The 20,950-nt window shown below is 34.9% G+C and overlaps 1 protein-coding gene across 1 annotated transcript in view; it reads left to right on the top strand.

The window, feature by feature from the left end:
- The window catches only part of TYRP1 (tyrosinase related protein 1), a 62,085-nt gene that overhangs the window by 38,898 nt on the left and 2,237 nt on the right, over nt 1–20,950 (top strand). The window contains exons 2-6 of the mRNA XM_041760527.1: nt 6,039–6,505; nt 7,584–7,906; nt 10,437–10,641; nt 14,912–15,079; nt 17,245–17,424. Of these exons, the coding sequence (XP_041616461.1) occupies nt 6,121–6,505; nt 7,584–7,906; nt 10,437–10,641; nt 14,912–15,079; nt 17,245–17,424 (1,261 nt within the window). The 5' untranslated portion in view covers nt 6,039–6,120. The remainder of the gene's footprint in view (nt 1–6,038; nt 6,506–7,583; nt 7,907–10,436; nt 10,642–14,911; nt 15,080–17,244; nt 17,425–20,950) is intronic.

Here is a 20,950-nt window from a genome sequence, read left to right as displayed (position 1 = left end):
ACATTGATATTTGTAATTATTATGCTGGCTATTTAGAAGCGTTAAAATACTTAATGGTTGGTCAGTGAAATAGAGACGACTAGCTATGTATATTTCCTCTTCTTCCTTGGCATATAGCTCAATGTTATAGGAATCTCTCATGCAAGGTATACCTCAGAAAAAGCCTCAATGTCCATTTTATATGTGCATCAAATTAAACACAGAGACGAATTTCCAGAGAAGTCACTTCCACAAATTATATATATACACATACATACACACATATGCATACATATACATATGTATACACATATATATCATATGTTATATACTGTATTTACTATTTACTATATTTATATATAGATATCATATAATAGGCATCTACATGTGCAACTATTACAAATAATACTCTATATATAAATTAAAATTATAATATATACATTAGATTTTTGAAGTAGTGAGCAAGAAAAAATGGCTTAATATTCTTTATGTATACATTGACATCTTTTTCACTATGTGCCTTCTTAAATAATTTTTTACTAGTAAAATTTATCACTATTCCCTTATTTTATATTATGAATATGGTAATAAAAGTTAAAACAGAAACTATCAACATTATTGATATAGATTATATAAGCTTAATATTTTTCTCTTTCCTACATAAATTCAAAATATGGTTAAGAAGTAATAAATTAGCCAATATGTGCACTCTCTCTCACTTGCTCTTGCCCTCTTTATATATACATACACAAACACACATATTATATATATGCACATTTAACTATTTTGTAAGCACTTTGACTATAAGAGCCATATTACCCATAATTTTCAAAGCATCAGCCCTGGTTCAGTCTCTTGCACACAGTAAGTGTTAAATAAGATGAAAACGACTATAATGATGACCACAGAGATAGGTTTAGAAATGTCAAGATAACAGAGACTTTAAATTTTACCAATATTATAGTGCAGACATAATGTTCAGAAATAAGCACAATAATTTTTTAAAAGATTTTTATTTATTTGTTCATGAGAGACACAGAGAGAGAGGCAGAGACATAGGCAGAGGGAGAAGCAGGCTCCATGCAGGGAGCCCCACGCCGGACTCGATCCCGGGACTCCAGGATCGTGTCCTGGGCCGAAGGCAGGCGCTCAACTGCTGAGCCACCCAGTCAACCCAGCACAATAATTTTAACTACAAAAGCAATGGAAGTCCAACATAAGTATCTCTGATTATTCTGTCTTTGATGCCTAACACACATGTATGTAGAAATATTTTTCTGTAGGGAAATCTTACAGTATCATTGGCTGAAACAAGACAAATATAAACCATCAGCAAAATAAATACTTTAAATTTTAAAAATTTCCTTAGCAAGAAAGAATTTCACTAGGCAGAAGTCAAATTATTATTAACTGTCCTATAACAGTATTTGCAATATTGTGTAAAGGTTTGAAAATTCAAATAAGAAATTAATAGCAGGTTTTGTCAAAGACCATTCTCTATGAGACCTCAACTTCAAATATTCTGCCCTAAAATAGAAATAATGTGTTTGACTGAAACTCTGCTTAATGACACAAAAACACAGGTCTAACATTCTTCCCCTTTGCTTTCACTGAATTTAAGCTTCTCCATGAGGTAAAAGCACATGACCAACCTAACAGACGACTTTGAGTTGCCTTAATGCCTTTGGAATTCCAGCCATTAATCGAAGCTTAGTATAAGTAAGCACATAATTTAATAATATGTAATCCAATTGGACAATGAATATATTCAGTATCATTTGCCACAAATGATCATGAAAGATATTAATATTCATTAGCAATTTTTATGAGAAAATTAAGATGCTCCTAAAGCTTTTTTCTCCTCAATTTAAGCTCAATTCCTGGTCCTTATCATTTATATTTCTAATAACTTCTTTTATAAATGACATCCGTAAGACTTGAAAGGAAAAAACAGGAAGTAAGGATCAGTCCTTCTTCCTGAGATGCGATTTTCACATCAGCTATGAGCATATATAACACACACCAAAGGTGATTCCTGACAAGTCTTCTTATGCTGCTAATATGTGTATTTCTGAACAGCCCCATTCTTTAAAAAATTGCCATGTAAAACTTAATTTCCACGAAAGAAATCTTAGCAATAATTTCTCAGTAGGCCAAGGAGTATTGAACATATATTTTATTTTATTTTATTTTATTTTATTTTATTTTATTTTATTTTATTTTTTTTATCTGAACATATATTTTAACATTCATTTCTGACCTATGCTATGAATAACTTTGCTGGATTTTAACCACTCTACAGTGTTCAAAGAAGAAAGATATAAGTACATTTTTTTTCTTTTCACACTTTCCACTAGCTTTAGAAAACACCAGTAAGCTAAGAAATGATGGCACCACATGTCGTAAAATGTAGTTCTTTTTTTTTTTTTTTTTTTTTTTTTTGTAAAATGTAGTTCTTGTCACCTACTTCCAGGTTTTCGCAATTAATAGATACTGCCATTTCAGCTTTTCCTTTCTTCAGTGGCTGAGATTCTTGCTCCACAGGACTATTCATAACATTGACTGGATATTTAGTAATAACGAAGACACTGTAAAATGTATTCCAGTCTACTAAGTTATAAGATATTAATTTCAGTATTTCATTTTTCATTTACTTTAAGATGTCTTCCTTTGATTCTTGTACTTAAAGTAGTATTGATTGTCTGCAGCTTATTTGCCCCAACAATATCTCTTTATTACATACAACTTACAGATGAGGGACTGAGACTCAAGGAAATGAATGCACTTGTTTACTGAGGTACATCTGGTATATCTTCTGACTCAAAGTACAGCACTTTTTCCATTCTCTAGCCTTCTTTTTTAGTACTTACAAAGCACAAACATTTAGATTTGGAACCAAATGAAGTTCACTTCCAAACCTGAAACTGCCACTTACAAACTACATGCTTTTTAAAGAATTTTTAATCTCTATGAGTTTCTGTATCTTCATTTGCAAAAGAGGAATAAAAGTAATATTTTAATAATATTTTAAAGAATAATATATTAATGTATAACATGTAATGTATAACTTAAAATGTATATAATGTTACATAAAATGGTGTATGTATAATATTTAGGAAATAATAGATGTGCATTAATAGTAAGTAATAAAAATACTGGAGGTAGATTGTGTCTATCCCTTTTAGTGGGAATGAAAATGAATCACTAGGCTGGGAGTAAATAAATCAGATATCTAGTCCTACTTTGTTTAAAAACAAAAGTGACTATATGACTCTCTAAAGATCTCTCAGGTCAATATTAAAAAATAAAGACAAAAACTTGCCTCCTGATGAGTGAGAGAGACAGTGAAAAATTTAATACAAAATAAAAATTATAGGCAGTGTTTGGTACTATGAAAAGTAAGTCTTCAAAAGGAAGTATGAATGATGGGGTTAGGAACTGGCAGGTGGGGTTGTCAGACAAGGCCTCTCTGAAGAGGTTAACATTGGGACAGAGCATTGAATGAAGTGAAATGGCAGGTCATACAAAGACCTGGGGACATGGCAGAGGGGGTAATAAGTTTGCTGTTGAACAAAGATGTAACAGTATGGATGGCAGGAGGTTGCCAGAGATAGGAGGGGCCGGATCATGTAGGCTCCTGTAAGCATTTGGATTTTATTCTACATGCGTTTGGAAGCCATTGACGGGTTTTTTATGGAGAGCAGTGGTAACCAGGTATCAACATTTAAAGTCCTCTCAGGCTACTAAGTGGAGAATAAAATACTGTGTTGAGATTAGACTCCTGTGTGGTTAAGCATGGAAGGTGAAGAGATAAATTAGTTGCCACAGGGCAGGTAGGAGCTAACAATGGCTTCAAGTTAGACTCCATTAGTCCCATTAATAAATGTAGGTTGCATGAAACAAAGAAGAGAAAAACAATGACTTCTGTGTGTTGTTTTTTTCCCAAAGCAACAGGATGAACAGTGATTCCATTTACTGAGATGCAAAAGATAGAGGAACACATTTTATAAATATCAATGAATCTCTTAGGCATCTACGTGGATGTAGCAAGCAGGCAGTTGGATATATAAGTCAGGACCTCTGGGGAGGGAGTGCTATTAGAGCTCTTAACTTGGGATTCACCAGCTAATAAGAGAATTCCACATGACGGGATGAGATCATCCTTAGTAGTAATCTCCAGGGTGGGATTCTCACAATTTCCTAGAGGGGTCCAGAAAGAAAAGATCAGAACATTATTTTATATTTATTCTTATATTTAATTAATAACATGTGATTTGATACTGATGCCCTCACATTATGCCTATTGTGTATCACACTGCATTCAGGGTATCCTGAGGTAACTGTAGGAATTATATAACAAGGAGGTGTAATGGGCAAAGCCTTACTATTTTTTTCTTTCAACATAATGTGACACACTGTGGTATACTTATATTTGCACACATGAATATATATGTGAATACATATGAATAGATTACCTAGTTTTTAAAATAAACACAGTGTTTTTGTAATAATTTTAGATATACAGAAAAATTACACAGATAATACAGAGTTTCCATATATCCATCACTCAGTTCTCCTAATGTTACCATACGTGACTTCAGTTCCTTTGTCAAAACTGTGAAATCTCCAATGGTACATTACTATCACCTTTATTCAGGAGAGAAAAATGATAATCTACGTTGATCCAGTAAGAAGTCAGATTGAAAAATCAAAATAACCAAAAGGCTACCTAAATATACATTATTTTTCACAATTAAGTTTGCCCTGAGTGCATATGAAACCTTGAGACATTGTCTAATGCTTGAATGAAGCCTTTAAAATTACCACAACGTTTTTTAAATTTAAAATTAATGCCATTGACTTGAGGCTGCTTGCAAGGAAAGCAGGAAAGGAGCCGTTCAGTGGTCATCTCCTAAATAACAGAAGTAGCAGTGATCCTGTGATGCTCTGCAACAAAGATGGACACTACCGGAATGGAGGGAAAGGAGCTGGAGTATCCAACTGTCAACACCAATAGGCATCATGAAAGGCAATGCCATGTGATTTGGTGTAATTGTATCTGCTGACTTTTCTATTATAGTTATTCTCTATATTTTCTACTACAATTAATCTCTATTTCTACTACAACTACAATAAAAATGGCAGCATCTATTTTCAAGACCAAACACAATCAAAAGCTACCATCAGATACAAGTAGTAGTTTAGCTCTTGTGTCACTAAGAAAAGGTAAGTAATATCATTTCATCCTCTAAAAATACAAAATCAAAGGGGAAAAAACCTAAATCTCTACAATGAAAACAAAAGCTCTCTAGTTTCCCTGACTGGTATTCCAAATTAGTGCCTCTGACCTTTTCTTAAAACTTTAAGCATCACAAGAAAATCAGTGGGAAAGGGAATCATGTGCTAACCAAGTACTTAAAGGGCAGCAAAAACTCACTGGAGTGAAAGGGGATTAGTAAAGGGTGGGGGGAAGAGGACCAGCCCCTCCCAGTTGGGGTGGGCAGATTTGGGATTAGTTATCAAGCAGAAACCCACATGCAATTAACAGCTCTGACATCAGGGGAGAAGCAAATATAAAACACCCAGCTCTAAGAGGGGCTCATCAGAGAATCCCCTCCGGAGTGTAAGGTACTGGAGAGAAGCTCTATGGGGAATGGGTGGACTCCCGCCAAAACTCCATTAGGATGGGAGACTTTAAGTCACGGAAATTAACTTGCTGAAAGTCTGCTTCCAATTCTTCTTCCAGCTTCATAGTTAAATGTAATTAATGGCTGTGACCTGCTAATGAATGCTTTTGATAAAAAACATCTATGATGAGTTTTTTTTAATAAATAGAAATTTAAAATGAAAAATAAATGCTAGGACAGGAGATTTAATTATGTAGGTATTATACATGTCAACTTTTTAAAGGTAAATTACTATTTTTATGATTTGCTGGAAATGTCATTTTACAGATACGAAAAGCATTTTGAAGGGGGTTGGGAAGGGCTCATGCCTGTTTATAACAGTACAGAAAGAAAGAAAACTTGCATAATTTCATTTTGTTTTCTCCTTTTCAGCCTGATTTTTATTTATGTGCTTCAGTCCCTACACAAAGGGCTGCAGAGCAGAGATTTGTTCTTCACTCTTGCTTAAAGCAGAATGAAAGCTGATAAACTCCTCTCTCTGGGAAGCATCTTCTTGTTCCTGCTTTTTTTCCATCAGACCTGGGCTCAATTCCCAAGAGAGTGTGCCACTGTTGAGGCCTTGAGAAATGGTGTGTGTTGCCCAGACCTGTCCCCAGTGTCTGGGCCTGGGACTGACCCCTGTGGCTCCTCATCAGGGCGGGGGAGGTGTGAGGCAGTGATAGCAGACTCCAGACCCCACAGCCACCATTACCCCCATGATGGCAGAGATGATCGGGAGGTTTGGCCCACACGGTTCTTCAACAGGACCTGCCACTGCAATGGCAATTTCTCAGGACACAACTGTGGGACTTGCCGTCCAGGATGGAGAGGAGCTGCCTGTGATCAGAAGGTTCTCACAGGTAAGTAGGATATGAATGTATACACAGTTCTTCCTGAGACTCAATGCTCTTAATAGAAGCCTAAATCAGTGGAGCTGAAAGAACACCTGGAAATCCCATAACTCAGTTAAGGAACCTGAGACTTGGAGAGGCTAATAAGTTTATACAGTTTAAAGAGTCAAGGTTAAGGTTCAGATCTTCTGAGTGATGTGATTTTCTTCTAAAACACTTACTGAGCAACCATCCAATTCAAGGAATGGTGCTAGGTACTTATGACTAGACCTTTCAGTAACTTCTCAAGGTAGTTATGTTCATTGTCCTAAGTGAGGTTCAAAAAGGTCTAGTCCCTATAGCAGGGACCTGGAAAACCTGGAATTCACCACTGAGGTCAGTCTAGCTCTAACCCATGACTTCTTCCACTACCCTTGCTAACCCAAAAGGAAACTGCCCGCTGGGATGACCCAAGGTCAGCCATTTTACATGATGAGCCCCACCTGTGTCCTACGAAATAGCAGTGAACAACAAAGCTCTAAGTAGTAAATCTAGCAATATTTTTTTTCTATGTGCCAAACATTGGACCAAGGGTCTAGCAGAACTTTTAATGAGTCTTTGTTATGAGGCTAGCTCTGATATAATTGCTTTTTATGCATGTACTCTTTAATCTTTATAGCTCCATAAAGCAGATACTGTTTTAATATATGCCTTACAGATAAAAAACTGAGACTTAGAAAAATGTGTTCAGAGTCATAAAATAAGTCTCTGCTCTTAACCACTACACTATGTTTTTGCAAAGCTTATGATTTTAAAAAGGTAGACAGCTTCCCAAATATACCAATGGTGAGCAGAAATAAACACTAGAACACAGAATCAGAAAGTCCACAGATTAAAGAAAGCTAACAGAAATCCTAGAGTACGGGGGCATGGGAGTGAATGGGAAGAAAGTAGGCTTAAAGATGGCATTTTAGTAAGGGGTATTTTTAAAAAGTATAAAATGATTAATGCATACATGTGAATTATCATTAGTGGGTAAATGGGACAAGGTATTAGGATTATGCTCACAAGACAGATGTTTTCATGTTTGAATTTTGTACCCTTGAAGTCAGGAGAAACCTCCTGGCCTTGAATACAGAAGAGAAGAACCACTTTGTCCAGGCCTTGGATATGGCAAAGCACACAATTCACCCTCAGTTTGTCATTGCAACCAGGAGATCAGAAGAAATATTTGGGCCAGATGGCAACACACCACAGTTTGAGAACATTTCCATTTATAACTACTTTGTTTGGACACACTATTACTCAGTCAAAAAGACTTTCCTTGGGCCAGGACAGGAAAGCTTTGGTGAGGTGGATTTCTCTCATGAAGGACCAGCTTTTCTCACATGGCACAGATACCACCTACTGCAGTTGGAGAGAGACATGCAGGTATGTGTGAAACATTTCAATTTGCGGGTCCTTTTCAGACATGTGGCTTGTTTGTAAGTCATCTTAATTCACTGTGTTTGGAACAACCTGAATGAACATGTAATGGCAAAGCAATTTCATGTTATTAATCTGCCTTTGACATTCTGTGAGGTTTCTCCCTGTACTGATTTACTTACTCATTAATTAATCGTTATCTTTGTGAAGGGAAAAGAAAGTAGTATTGATGATGAGGGAGCCAGCTGAGACATTTGGAGGCGTGATTTAAAGTGTCGGACATAGTCTACAGTTCTGTGATTGAAAAAATGATCTTCATATAGCTTGCAAATAAAGAGTCTCATTTGCTATGTCTTCCTTCTCAAAAGTAAACTAATACCCCCTCCTCCTGGTTTGGATGAAACAAGTGTGCATACACTTCTCAGTCTACCAACTCCCATATATATACCCAGCATGACGGCTGATGATTCTAATATTACAAGGTTGAAATTATAAAAAAAAATCTTTTCCATTTATATTGTCATATTTTCCTTGAACTCCACCTCAAAGCCTGTAGAAGAAACCAACTAAAAACATCACATCAATCAGACAGCAATTTTTACTTAAATAGCATCAATTTTTTTGGCATAAAGTGAATCTCACCCCAAGCATAAGTATTTCCTGCTTATTTTTAAGCAGAGAAGCTCAAACCACATTGTAACCTCAAGTTAATACTGACACTTTCTTGTTTCTTTTACCAACTGCTTTTTCTTGAGAAAACTACCGGTATTTCCATATGAAATTTTAAATTATTAGATCTCAACTAGGAAATCCACAAATAGATTTCATTTTCTAGGTGAAATGTATTCCTTTCCTCAAATTAAAATCTAAAAATTAATCCAAAAACATCTGAGGGCATAGAAGGTGTTTAGATTCATCTATTGACTCACAGTATGCTTGTGTTCAGCATTATCACAAGAAAATAAATGGTTAGAAGAGAGAGAATTAATACACTAAAATACAGAATAAAATATTGGTATGAAGGTAGTCCAAATATATGCAAGTTGAGAGTGATTAAATTAATTCATCTGATACTCTGAACTGCATATTTTATAGTTCTGATTACAAGTAAGACATTTAGTAGATTATAAGTAGATAAATCTGTCATTTGTAATCAACTCCAGATCTCCATGCCTTCAAGTCATTTTCCCATGGGCACGCCAAAATGAAAGGGCAGGTGGAAAGTATCTAAAAGCTTCGATTTTGCCTGTGTAAACTTCAACCTCTATGACTTACATTTTTAAAACCCAACAGCACAAGGGATCCAACAAATTACAGTCTAAATGTAATGCACAGTTGAAATGCCACATGAATATGTTCCAGCTCCCAAATGTCAGTTCTGAACCACAAACTGACTCTTAATGATCCCTTGGAAGCTGTCACTAATTTTTGTGAACCAGAACAATGGCTTCTAACAAGGACTCTAAACCCCCAGAGATCAATAACCAAGGATGCCTTGGAAAGGTTTTGGTCCTCTGAAATACCCTGAGGACAAGAAAATGCTTCCTAGAAAGGGTTGAAAGTAAAAAAAGCAGAAATGTACTAAATGCTTTGGAGGTGAGATAAAACAATGGCACTCTCTACATTTAAATCCCACACTCTAAACGTCTCTCCAAAGACCTAAAGGAATGAGAACAAATACAATAAATGTGTGTTTTAGGGAACTCAATAAAATGAGCATGTGATCTTGAGTCCAGTACTTTTAAAATTGTTGAGGTCAGCTCTGAAGGGAAAATTGGTCCCTGGTCTAAAGAACAGTATGCACAAAGAAAATATTTTGCTTCCACTTAATATTTCCTGACAGTATTAGGTTCAAGCAGAAATCCAAGTCTTAACAGTTTAGATTCTGAGGCAGGGGTCTTTAAGTAAAATACCTTCAGTGCCCAGGCAGATAAGGTAAGTGTGAGAGAGCCTGTGTAACCTATGAAAAGTCAAATCTGTATAGCTGGTGCTTGGAAAAACTGGAATGCACCACTGAGGTTTGCCTCACTCTAATCCACAGGCTTCTTCCTCTATCCTTGCTAACCCACATAAAAACAAACAAAAAACCCTTTAAAAACCATAATCTAAAGGCCTAAGGTCATTTAAATTAAATTTTGAAAGCCAGAAACCAAGCAAAAAGTGTTGCTCTACATATTTAAAGGCTAGATGTGGCTCCAGACCCAGATGTAGTGATGCTTGAATTAAAGATGTGAAAACAAAACGAGGTAAAATGTCAAGGAGTGGAAGTTATTATTAATATTTTTTGGCATAACTAAGAGAGATGTAATTACCTGCTTAAAGAAGAAAGGAAGACTTTTTTCCCTCCAAAAAAACCATTTGCAGAAACTTCTCTATAATGAGTTGAATTCCAGTCTCTCTAGTGCCTCAATGACTCCTTGTAGTATATTAGAAGCTTTGTTAAATAAGGCATTTAATTCCTCTGGCTCCTCAGACACCAAAGAGGGAGAATTTTAAACAAAAGCCGAGAATGCTAACAAGAATTTCTGTGATCTAGGAAATGTTGCAGGATCCTTCATTCTCCCTCCCCTACTGGAATTTTGCAACTGGGAAGAATGTCTGTGACATTTGCACTGATGACCTGATGGGATCAAGAAGCAACTTTGATTCCACTCTTATAAGCCTGAACTCTGTCTTTTCTCAATGGCGAGTGGTCTGCGAATCCTTGGAGGATTATGATACCCTGGGAACCCTTTGCAATAGTAAGTTCCAAATGACATCCAGGATTCAGATTTCCCTATTAACTAAAGGATTAAATGTGCTGCCAGAAGCCCCTTCATTCTACTAAGGACTGCAGAATAAAATCTACTTTTGCTATAGAGAATCAATGTACAGGTATATTCATTGAACACAGGAGCTATTCAAGGCATTCTCTAAGGTTCCAGGGAGAACAGAAAGTCTCTATACATTTTTACACTGCTTTTCTTGAGCAATTTGGTCAGTGCACTGCTCACTCTTTTATTTTGGAAATGTATGATTATATAAAATTTATCCTCTTAGCACACTCAGCACTACTTAGTAGTCATGTGTCTTGTGTTGGAATTTCATAGAAAATTGTTTCCCTGGGAAATCTGAAATACACAGAAAGATTGAAAGTGCCCAAAGAGTAAAATTCTGGTCCCAAGGGTCGAAACCAGAAGGTGATATGAGGGACATCTTTAAGAAAAGGAAGATACTGGGGCGCCTGGGTGGTTCAGTAGGTTAAGTGCCTGACTCTTGATTTCAGCTCAGGTCATGATCTCACGGCCATGGGATGGAGCTCCACATAGGGCTCCTTGCTCAGCGGGGAGTCAACTTGAGATTCTCTCTCTCTCTCTCTCTCTCTGCCCCTCCTTCTGCTCACACATTCTTTCTCTCTCACACAAATCTTTAAAAAAGAAAGAAATAGGGCAGCGCTGGTGGCTCAACGGTTTAGCGCCGCCTTCAGCCCAGGGCATGATCCTGGAGACCCCGGATTGAGTCCCACGTCGGGCTCCTTGCATGGAGCCTGCTTCTCCCTCTGCCTGTGTCTCTGCCTCTCTCTCTCTCTCTCTCTCTCTCTGTGTGTGTGCCTCTCATGGATAAATCAATAAAATATTTTTTAAAAAAAGAAAAGAAAGAAAGAAAGAAAGAAAGAGGAAAGAAAAGAAAGGAAAAGAAAAGAAAAGAAAAAGAAGAAAAGAAAAGAAAAGAAAAGAAAAGAAAAGAAAAGAAAAGAAAAGAAGAAAAGAAAAGAGAAAAAAAGATACTGCACATAAAAGGTCTGCCAGCTACTTCCACTTCTCTCAAAGCGAGCACATAGAGTGCTTAACCAGCTGTCCTAGCTAGCATCCTTTCTCCAGTGATTTAAATGCCACTTCTGCCTCAGGTCAAGTTTCTGCTGCATGCAGATCTGTTCCTGGGTGTGCCATTCTCTTCTTTGGATCACATTACTAGTCTCTGTGGTACTAACACAAAGTCTTAATTATTAGAGTCTCCCTATCCCATCTTATTTTTCCTCAGGCATGCTTGGTTATTTTAAACTTGTCCTTCCATGCAAAAACTAGATTTATGGAAATTCATTTTATTTATCCTCATAGTACCTTTTACATATTTTTTAAGCTTAAAATATTAAATTCCTTTATAAACTTTAAAAAGGATATTCTTGGGCAGCCCGGGTGGCTCAGAGGTTTAGTGATGACTTCAACCCAGGATCAAGGAGACCCAGGATCAAGTCCCTCATCAGGCTCCCTGCATGGAGCCTGCTTCTCCCTCTGCTTGTCTCTGCCTCTCTCTCTCTCTCTCTCTCTCTCTCTCATAAATAAATAAATAAATAAATAAATAAATAAATAAATAAATAAATAAAGTCTTTTAAAAAAGGGATATTCTTAAAAAGAGAATATTCTAAATAGAAAAAAATCAGTAGATTTTTTTCACCATTAGATGATTTAGCTGTGTATAGAAATAAGGGAAGTGACAGTATATGAATTTTTTTCTGTAGAAGTTTAAAACTTAGAATACATTTTTTAAAATTTGTCTGGCATGATGAATGAGTGATCCCACCTTGAAATGAAATTGAGAATCAATATATCTTTAGATACCAAAACATTAACCTCTTTCTGAGGAGGCTATTGCATTTTGGCCTGGGAATTTTTTCCAGACATTTTTGTATCATACACATGATTGGATACCAAACTATAGCACATTTAAAATGAGTAAAATTATAGCTTAGGAGAGAAGTTTTTATCACAGTTTTTTTGTCAATTAGTATAAGTCTCATACCAGGATACGTAGTTTCATGAAAAATTGAAGATTATGTATTTTAAGTGAGACAAATTTGAAGATTACTCCTTACCTTAGTTCAAGATATAAATACCAAGCATTTTATTTATTAGGCTTGTGAAAAATAAAAGGAAACTAATAGTTTATTCAACACATACTATGTACCTGATATGGTGCAAAATGCTTTAATACATTATCTTACTAATTCTCCTAGGGATTCTTTCTTTTCTGTATTGCTATTCTTGGATGAAATGATCCTGCCTGTGATTTCATGTGCTTGTTGCATGATTTCTCTCCAATGTTCCATTAATGTGCCAAACCTGGTACTTCGAAAGAGTGATTTATTGACACCTAAGCCTCTTCCAGCCAGTAAAACATCATCTTTGATTCATCACATGAAAAATATTGTTCTTTCTACACAGTATTACCATCTATCTTCTCCTTCAGACACTCAGAACTTTTCATTCCTTACTGCACAAAAACTCCATAGGACTCCAAACCATATGATGTTTTTAGGTGCATTGGCTGGAAGAGGTTGTCCATGTGCAAACAAATCTAAATGGCCCTGGGTTAAATTAAACTGGTTTAAACTAGTTTCTTTACTATTGGAATTCTCCACTATGAAACTACACGAGGGCAAATTAGAATGTAGTGTTTTTAAAATTCATGCAATCTATAATTTTTATTGGAATTTATTGACAGCTCCCAAATAATAATCTCTAAATCATAAGCTTGAATCGATAGTTTTAGACAGTGGTCTCTGAAAGTCTTAATAGTAATGTATAACCTACAAAAGTTCATTTACTTTCCAATCTCAATATTGGCATGTTTTTATTTTTATATTATGTAAATAAATTTGCTATGCTAATTCCTCAGGTATTAATAATTATGTTCATTATAAACATTACAATATAGGAAGCTTTATGAGTGAGGTAAAATGAATGCAAGTTGAGATTGTAATATCACCTCTCCCAACCCAGTGGATTATTCTGCATCTACTGTTACTCTTAGAACACACACATACTTCTCTGGAGACCACTGGAACAGACAAATGCAAAATGCTCCTAACCAATCTCCTCCTCTCCCACCTACATTAGACTTCTCTTCATTTACTATTGAATTAAATATAACTTTCTCATACCGCTCTTTATTTCTGCACAATATAGTGAATGTTCAATGTTCCCACCTTACATTGCCCTGTACTCCAGGCAACCTAGTTCCTAAACAGGCCCTTTAGAGAAAATGTGATCTTTCCATACATCAACAGGCTCCAAACTACAATTTAGCATCTATTATATGCCAGGCACTGTGCCAAGATTAAGGGATGTACTGTCGAGCCAGAACAGAGTTCTTGTTCTGATGGAGCTTATTTTATAGATGGGAGAAAGCTTGTCATCTCTTATTATTACCTCTGCCTAAAATGTTTGACTTGTAACATTTCTCCTATTTCACCTGAAAATTCCCTCAGTCCTTCAGGGCTCTTTGCAAATCTTCTTTCCTTAATGACACCCTTCTGGAGTCATCCAAATGGAAGGGATTGGTAATATCTCTCAATCTATCTCTGTCTCTCTCTCTGTCTCTGTCTCCCTCTCTCCCTTCCTGTCTCTTCCCCTCTCTTTCTTTCCATCCCTCCCTCCGAGGCTTCCTTAAGATATCTATCTTATTACTTCTAATATTACAGCTTTGTTTGCCTGTCTTACTGCCTTTTAAAAAAATTAATTATTCCTTACATTAATTGCTGTAAAATATGGATCAATTGAAATGTAGACCACCTACCAAAGAGATCTTAGATTGTTTTTCTGCATTTCTCTGAAGACTTGAAACAAACAGCATTTGAGTACAAAATTTCACATATATGTGAAATATAGATTTCAGTGTGGAATTTAGGTTTACGAGGTTATTTTGGTGAAATTCAACTTTCCAAGGAATTTTGATGTTAATATAGTCTCATTACAGAAATATACATTGATTAAATAAATACCAGGACCTCTATCTGTTACTGTGATCATTTTTTTCTTCCAATGATTTTATAAATCACACATCTAACTCTGATCCCAGAAATGGGAGCAGAAATTTTCTCACTGTAATGCCCCTAAGTATGTATTTTATACATTTTGTCTTCTACCAAGGAAAATCTGTATTTCAATGTTCTTGCTATGTATAAAAATTAAAGAGCAAAGATCAGATCTCTAAGTATCCTATAAATATTTACATACCCCATCCTTTTCCCAGGTACTGAGGGTGGGCCAATTAGGAGAAATCCTGCTGGAAATGTGGCTAGACCAATGGTGCAACGTCTTCCTGAACCACAGGATGTCGCTCAGTGCTTGGAAGTTGGTTTATTTGACACCCCTCCTTTTTACTCCAATTCTACTAACAGTTTCCGAAACACAGTGGAAGGTAAGTAAAAGAAATCAGTGCTTTCAATTCACAGTTAACTGAACTATTCACATTCAGATCTCTTTGAAAAATCTTTAAAAACCATATAGATCCTGAGAATTTACATGAATGTTGCCTCCAGTTATGATGTAGTCACAATTCTCTGCTCAAGAAAGAACTTCTTAAAGAAAAGTGTCAGACCATGAAACTCTTTTTAATTATCATAGAGGAGAAGCGCTTAGAAATTATTCTTCAATCTCTTAAATACCTAAAAAGTATTTGAACTCAAATCTGTTAGGTGGCTGATCAGTATGTATATAGCTATAGCAAATTCTAGTAGAGTCAAATAATATTCAAGTATTTGAGAGTTTATAAAAAATCTTTCTTAAAAAATAACAAAAAATTCTAAACATTTAGTTGACAGCCAATAAACCCTGGTTAGGGCATATATTTCACTTAAGTTTGTATTGTCCTGTAACTTTTTTTAAAGGTCTATCAAAATTCAAATTAGCATGTAATGATATTTAATTTGACTTCCTTATTTAATTCATAGTATTTTAAAGCTGAGGAAACTAAAGACCAAAGAGCTAAAATGAAGATCCCAAGATACTCAGGAATAGAGCACAATTACAAATCCAAATTTTCTATGTCTGGTCTCTTTATACTATAAACTTTGATATCTCTAAATCATTATTGATATGTATTTAAGGTTTTAAAACAACAGAATCACATTTAATGTACTATAAATCTTTTATTGTTAAAATTCACATTAAATATAGCGTTAAACGTATTAGATTCCTCCCCCAGAAAAAGAATGGGAATTGATCTGTCTCCATGATCTGAGATACTCGATATGTAAATCATGTAAAATCATTATTTTCAATTCTCTCCCCTTTTGTCATCAAAACTGTATACCATTCTCTTCTATCTTTATGTTAATTCTAATAACTAAATATGAATGTACTGATTTGGAGATTATTCAATAAATAATCATTATGTTTTGACTAAACTGGTATATATAAACTAAGGCCACAAGCACTAATTTCTAAAAGAATGTGCAAATTACATCTTATTGAAACCCAATCAAAAGACAAGTTATACTGATTTCCTGACAGAATGTATGAAAGAACCAGTGCTTACCAGCACGCTATGTACATTGCAAGCAACCTTTAAACAGGTTATAAATAAAAAATAATGATGGAATAAATGTATGAAACATGACTAAATCAATGAGTAAGCTGAGTAAGCATAATTATACAAATGGGTTAATATATTTTAAATTCTAATTTTATTTTATAATATGTAAACTTTCCCTGCTCTCCCACCTCTGATTCTTAAATCCAAACAGGAACACTTATCACTCCATCCCACATCATAGACCCTCTATTTTTTGTGATCTATCCTCCCCTTCTGCCCAATGTATATACATGATATATATATATACTATGAAAATGTGTATGGAAAATATATAATATGGGGAATATATAACATGAGAAATGCATATAATACATGTAATATGGGAAATGCACATATTGGGTGGGAATATCATATATGTATCATATAGAATATGGGAAATACATTATATATAGAGAGAATATAGATAATTATCAAAAGTTATATAAATGGTTCGACAAAAAGGTTTTCCAGATATTTAAAACTAGTACCGAGATGATAATAATGCTCTGAGAAATTGTGACGTTTCCACAAAAATAAGGTAACTTTCCAAAAGTAAACATGCTGACAGTCAAAAGGAATAAGGTAGAAAACTTGAAGTCATATCTGGCAATTTAATTTCAGGACAATCAGAGAGATGTTCTCCCAATTGCATCAGCAGTTTATAGTAGAAGCTCAAGATTTCCATTGTCTTTATTTCCACTAGACCAATGTTTGCCTTGTCAAAATAGAGTGTTCTATGTATTTTGACTGGTATCCTTTGCAGGTCATTATTTTTAACCTAGAGGCTACATTTAGAATGTCATGCCACTAGCTTAAAGCTAACCTAGCTCTGGTTATAGCAAGAAATGTCACCAACCATAGGTACAAAGAAGCAATGCTATTATATTAAGGTAAAAATTGGCCTGACAAGCTTAGGAAAAATTGTTTCCCAATATAATCACTGCTGCTGATTTGAGAAGCAAGATATTTGTGATGATTTTTACTATTCTCACCCCTATTTTTATATCTAGGTTACAGTGATCCCACAGGAAAGTATGACCCTGCTATTCGAAGCCTTCACAATTTGGCTCATCTATTTCTGAATGGAACAGGGGGACAAACCCATTTATCCCCAAATGATCCTATTTTTGTTCTCCTACATACTTTCACTGATGCAGTTTTTGATGAATGGCTGAGGAGATATAAGGCTGGTGAGACATTTTCATATTCTTTTTTGCAGGCTCAGCAAGGAGACTGTTTAGGTGGTATAGTTATCACTACAGAGTAAGCACTTGACACATCTACACTACACTTCAAAATAAGGATAAAAGAGCTATGATATCTAGCTGTTTCCAAATATCCCAAACTAGACAAAACATCTCTTACAATGGTTGTCAGATGCTATTTATTAGCATTCACCTGGACGAGGCACATAATCCCTTTTTATTTTTAGTATGAAAAGATAATTATCATGCTTCCCAATTTTTTCTTCACCATATCTTCTAATGAACATCTGCACTACTTTTTTTTTTGAACATTTTCATTGTAAGAAAATCTTACTGAGCTCTTCTTCGATAGCTAAAAGACAAAAAATTATACTCACAATCCAGTCCTGATTTCTATTACTTCTGGCCTCTTACAAATGGAAATTTTGTTCAATTTGATTAGTTAATGGTTTTTTTTTTATCACAGCATAGAAAATATCTTTCAATTTCATTTAATGCATTTTTAAAATATCATTTAAAAGGCCACTTTCTCTTCACTTCTACTCAGCTAAGAGGCTCACATTACTTTTCAAACAATGAAAGTGCTTCTATTGGTTAAACATCATGCATTTTCATGTTTCAAAACTATTCTAAATTTTGGCTTCTGTGCCTTTGCTTCATCACACACATAAATATAATGTTGGGGATTAATTATCTATAGATTTGCCTATCCAATTCAGTTAGTCTCTTATTTCTTTAAGTGGTGTGTGTTTGTGTATGTGTATGTACAGTAGAAGCCTCTAATTTAACCTGATTAGGACTATTAACTAATGTGTTGGTCAAAATCATATGTTCTATCAGAAAATCAGTGAAGAAACAAATAACTTACATATAAATATTCACTCATCAATCTGCTATGAATTCACTGATTGGAGTGCCACGTTTTTTCATATGTATTTAGATACATAGCTACAACCATAATGAATTATCTACAACTTACAATGTCTATTTTTTCAAAGTGAAACTAGAAATTAACCACCCTTGAGATGCCATGAGTGCAGTATTATTTTGGATTTTCATAACGCCCACCTTATCTTTATAACCATATTGCTCACTCTTAATTCTTTCCCAATATCTTAGGCATTCATCTTCAACAAATCTTTCCTAAGCATTCATATGTTTAATATAAAACAACATCCCTCTCTTTTCACAATCACAATGATCATTTTACATATGTTTAGCTATACTGCTTTTATGACACTAACAAGCCTACTGGAGTTAATAGGTTTAGGAATGAACAAAAACTTTCGTTGGACATACACTTCTGGGAACCAGACAATATACAGGCCATAGTTATTCAGCCATTCACAATGCCATTGCTGTTAGTAAGTTTTTCTTATTTAACACTTATTTAAGAAGTAAGAGGAAGTCGAGAATCTTGGTTTCTCTCACAAACCTCTTAAGGGGGGGAGCTTTTTTTCAACCATGAAAATATATCTTGATTGAAAAGATCATTATTTCACATTCATAACAATTTGCTAAAGGTCATTGATGAACCAAATAAACACCTTTGCTTCTTATTTTCTTCCTACTCCCTTTGATTGTGCTATAAATAGCATATGGTCTCTCAATTATTTGCCTAGTAGTGAGGGGGAAGTTACCATAAACAAAAAATATGGAACCTGAAACATATTTCTGACAAATATGGCCATAAAATTATAGGACAAGCCAATGTTAACACCTACAAATTTCATGAACACTAAACACTGACAATTAGCCTCCTGCTTAAACATTCCATGTACCTGCAAATGTCCCTTGAAAAACAATCAGATAGAACAACTATGTTAGAGCGAAAGTAAAAAGATTGGAAAAATTTCTAAAACTCTCCATATGGCAGAAGTCTTTGTTGAAAATAAGTCTGAGTGGAGGATGGAATTATTTTTTCAAAATGTATTAAACGGTTTTTATAAATAGTGAGAACTCTTCAAAAATCCTAAGATTATAAGATTACTAGGGTCAGATTGGAATAAGAATTATATTTTACAGCTGAAGAGAAATTATAGTCATTCACAGGATAATGTCTGTTAAAGAATCCTCTCATTAGATATGCGGTAGTATAATATAGAGCATCCAAATTTTATTTAATATGTTAATTTTTATTCACTAACATTTTGTATCCATGTGCACACTTAGTTCGATTCTTTTTTTAATGAAAATCATGTGAATTAAGTTTTAAATATAGTACTCCAGAAGTTCAGTGAGTTTTTCAGAAGAAGCAGCTTATGCATTTTCCAGACCAATCACTACTATTATACCCTTTGAGAAATGAAGTAATTACACACACACTAAAATCCTTTCACAATTATTATCTGATTCCATATCCTGACTATCGCGAAGAATGCTGCAATGAACATGGGTGCAGATATCTCTTTGAGATACTAATTTTATATCTTTTAGATAAACCCCCAGAAGTGGCATTGCTGGATCATATGGTAGTTCTATTTTTAATTTCTTGAGGAACTTCATTCTGTTTCCACAGGAGCTGCGCCAATTCCCACCAACAGTGCACAATGGCTCCCATCTCTCCATACTCTTGCCATCACTTGTTATCTATTCTCTTATTGATAATCGCCATCATAAAACGTGTGATCTATCATTATGGTTCTAATCTGCGTTTTCTAATGATTAGTGATATTCAATAGTTTTCCCATACCTCTTGACCATTTGGAAATCATCATGTCATACATCTTAAATACATACGATTTTTTTTTTGTCAATTGTACGTCAGTAAAGCTGGAAAAAAAAAGTATTTGAGCACCTACAATTCCCTACATAGTCTTTTAGGTACCAGAAATACAGTAGCATATAAAATACACAAAAATATTTTCCCTCCTGGGACTCACCTAGTTGTCAGTAGAAATGACAGTAAAAATATGTAAATAAATATATAATATGTTAGATGGGGGGAAGTCTGTAGAAATAGAAAATCAGGAAAGGCTTTATGGAGTACTATGTAAATACATGGAGGAAGATCATCCCTCGATGAACAAAGGAGCCCACAGTGCCACAGTGGCTGGTGCATAGTGGAGAGAAAATGGTGGAAAATAAGGTCAGAGGGACAACAGGGCGAGATCCTGAGGGATGCTGGATGAACCTGTGAGAGGGGGAGTCGCTACAGGGTCTTGTATAGGCAAATTTTATGACAATCTCACTGTTATTGTGTGTTATTTTTATGATTATTCCTCCATTCATTTTAATGGGTATAACTATCATACAGCTGATGCTGTATTGGGTTGAGGTTGATCAAGTCAGGATTTCATAAAAAAGGTGAAATGGAAAGTCAAAGAGTTATCTAAATCATTAACTTAAATATCTAACTTTAGTAAATAATTAACAATAAAACACAAAATTGTGAGTCCCTTGAAGACAGGCATTTTGTCTATTTTGTTTAGTGCCATCACCTCTGTGCCTAGACCAGTGTCTGGCATTGGTAAGAGCTCAGCAGATTTAAATAGATAAATATTTAATTAGC

This window comes from Vulpes lagopus, chromosome 7 (assembly GCF_018345385.1).
Source record: "Vulpes lagopus strain Blue_001 chromosome 7, ASM1834538v1, whole genome shotgun sequence".
Lineage (NCBI taxonomy): Eukaryota > Metazoa > Chordata > Mammalia > Carnivora > Canidae > Vulpes > Vulpes lagopus.
The sequence above is the reverse complement of the archived record's forward strand: the minus strand, read 5'-3'. Positions and strand labels throughout refer to the sequence as shown.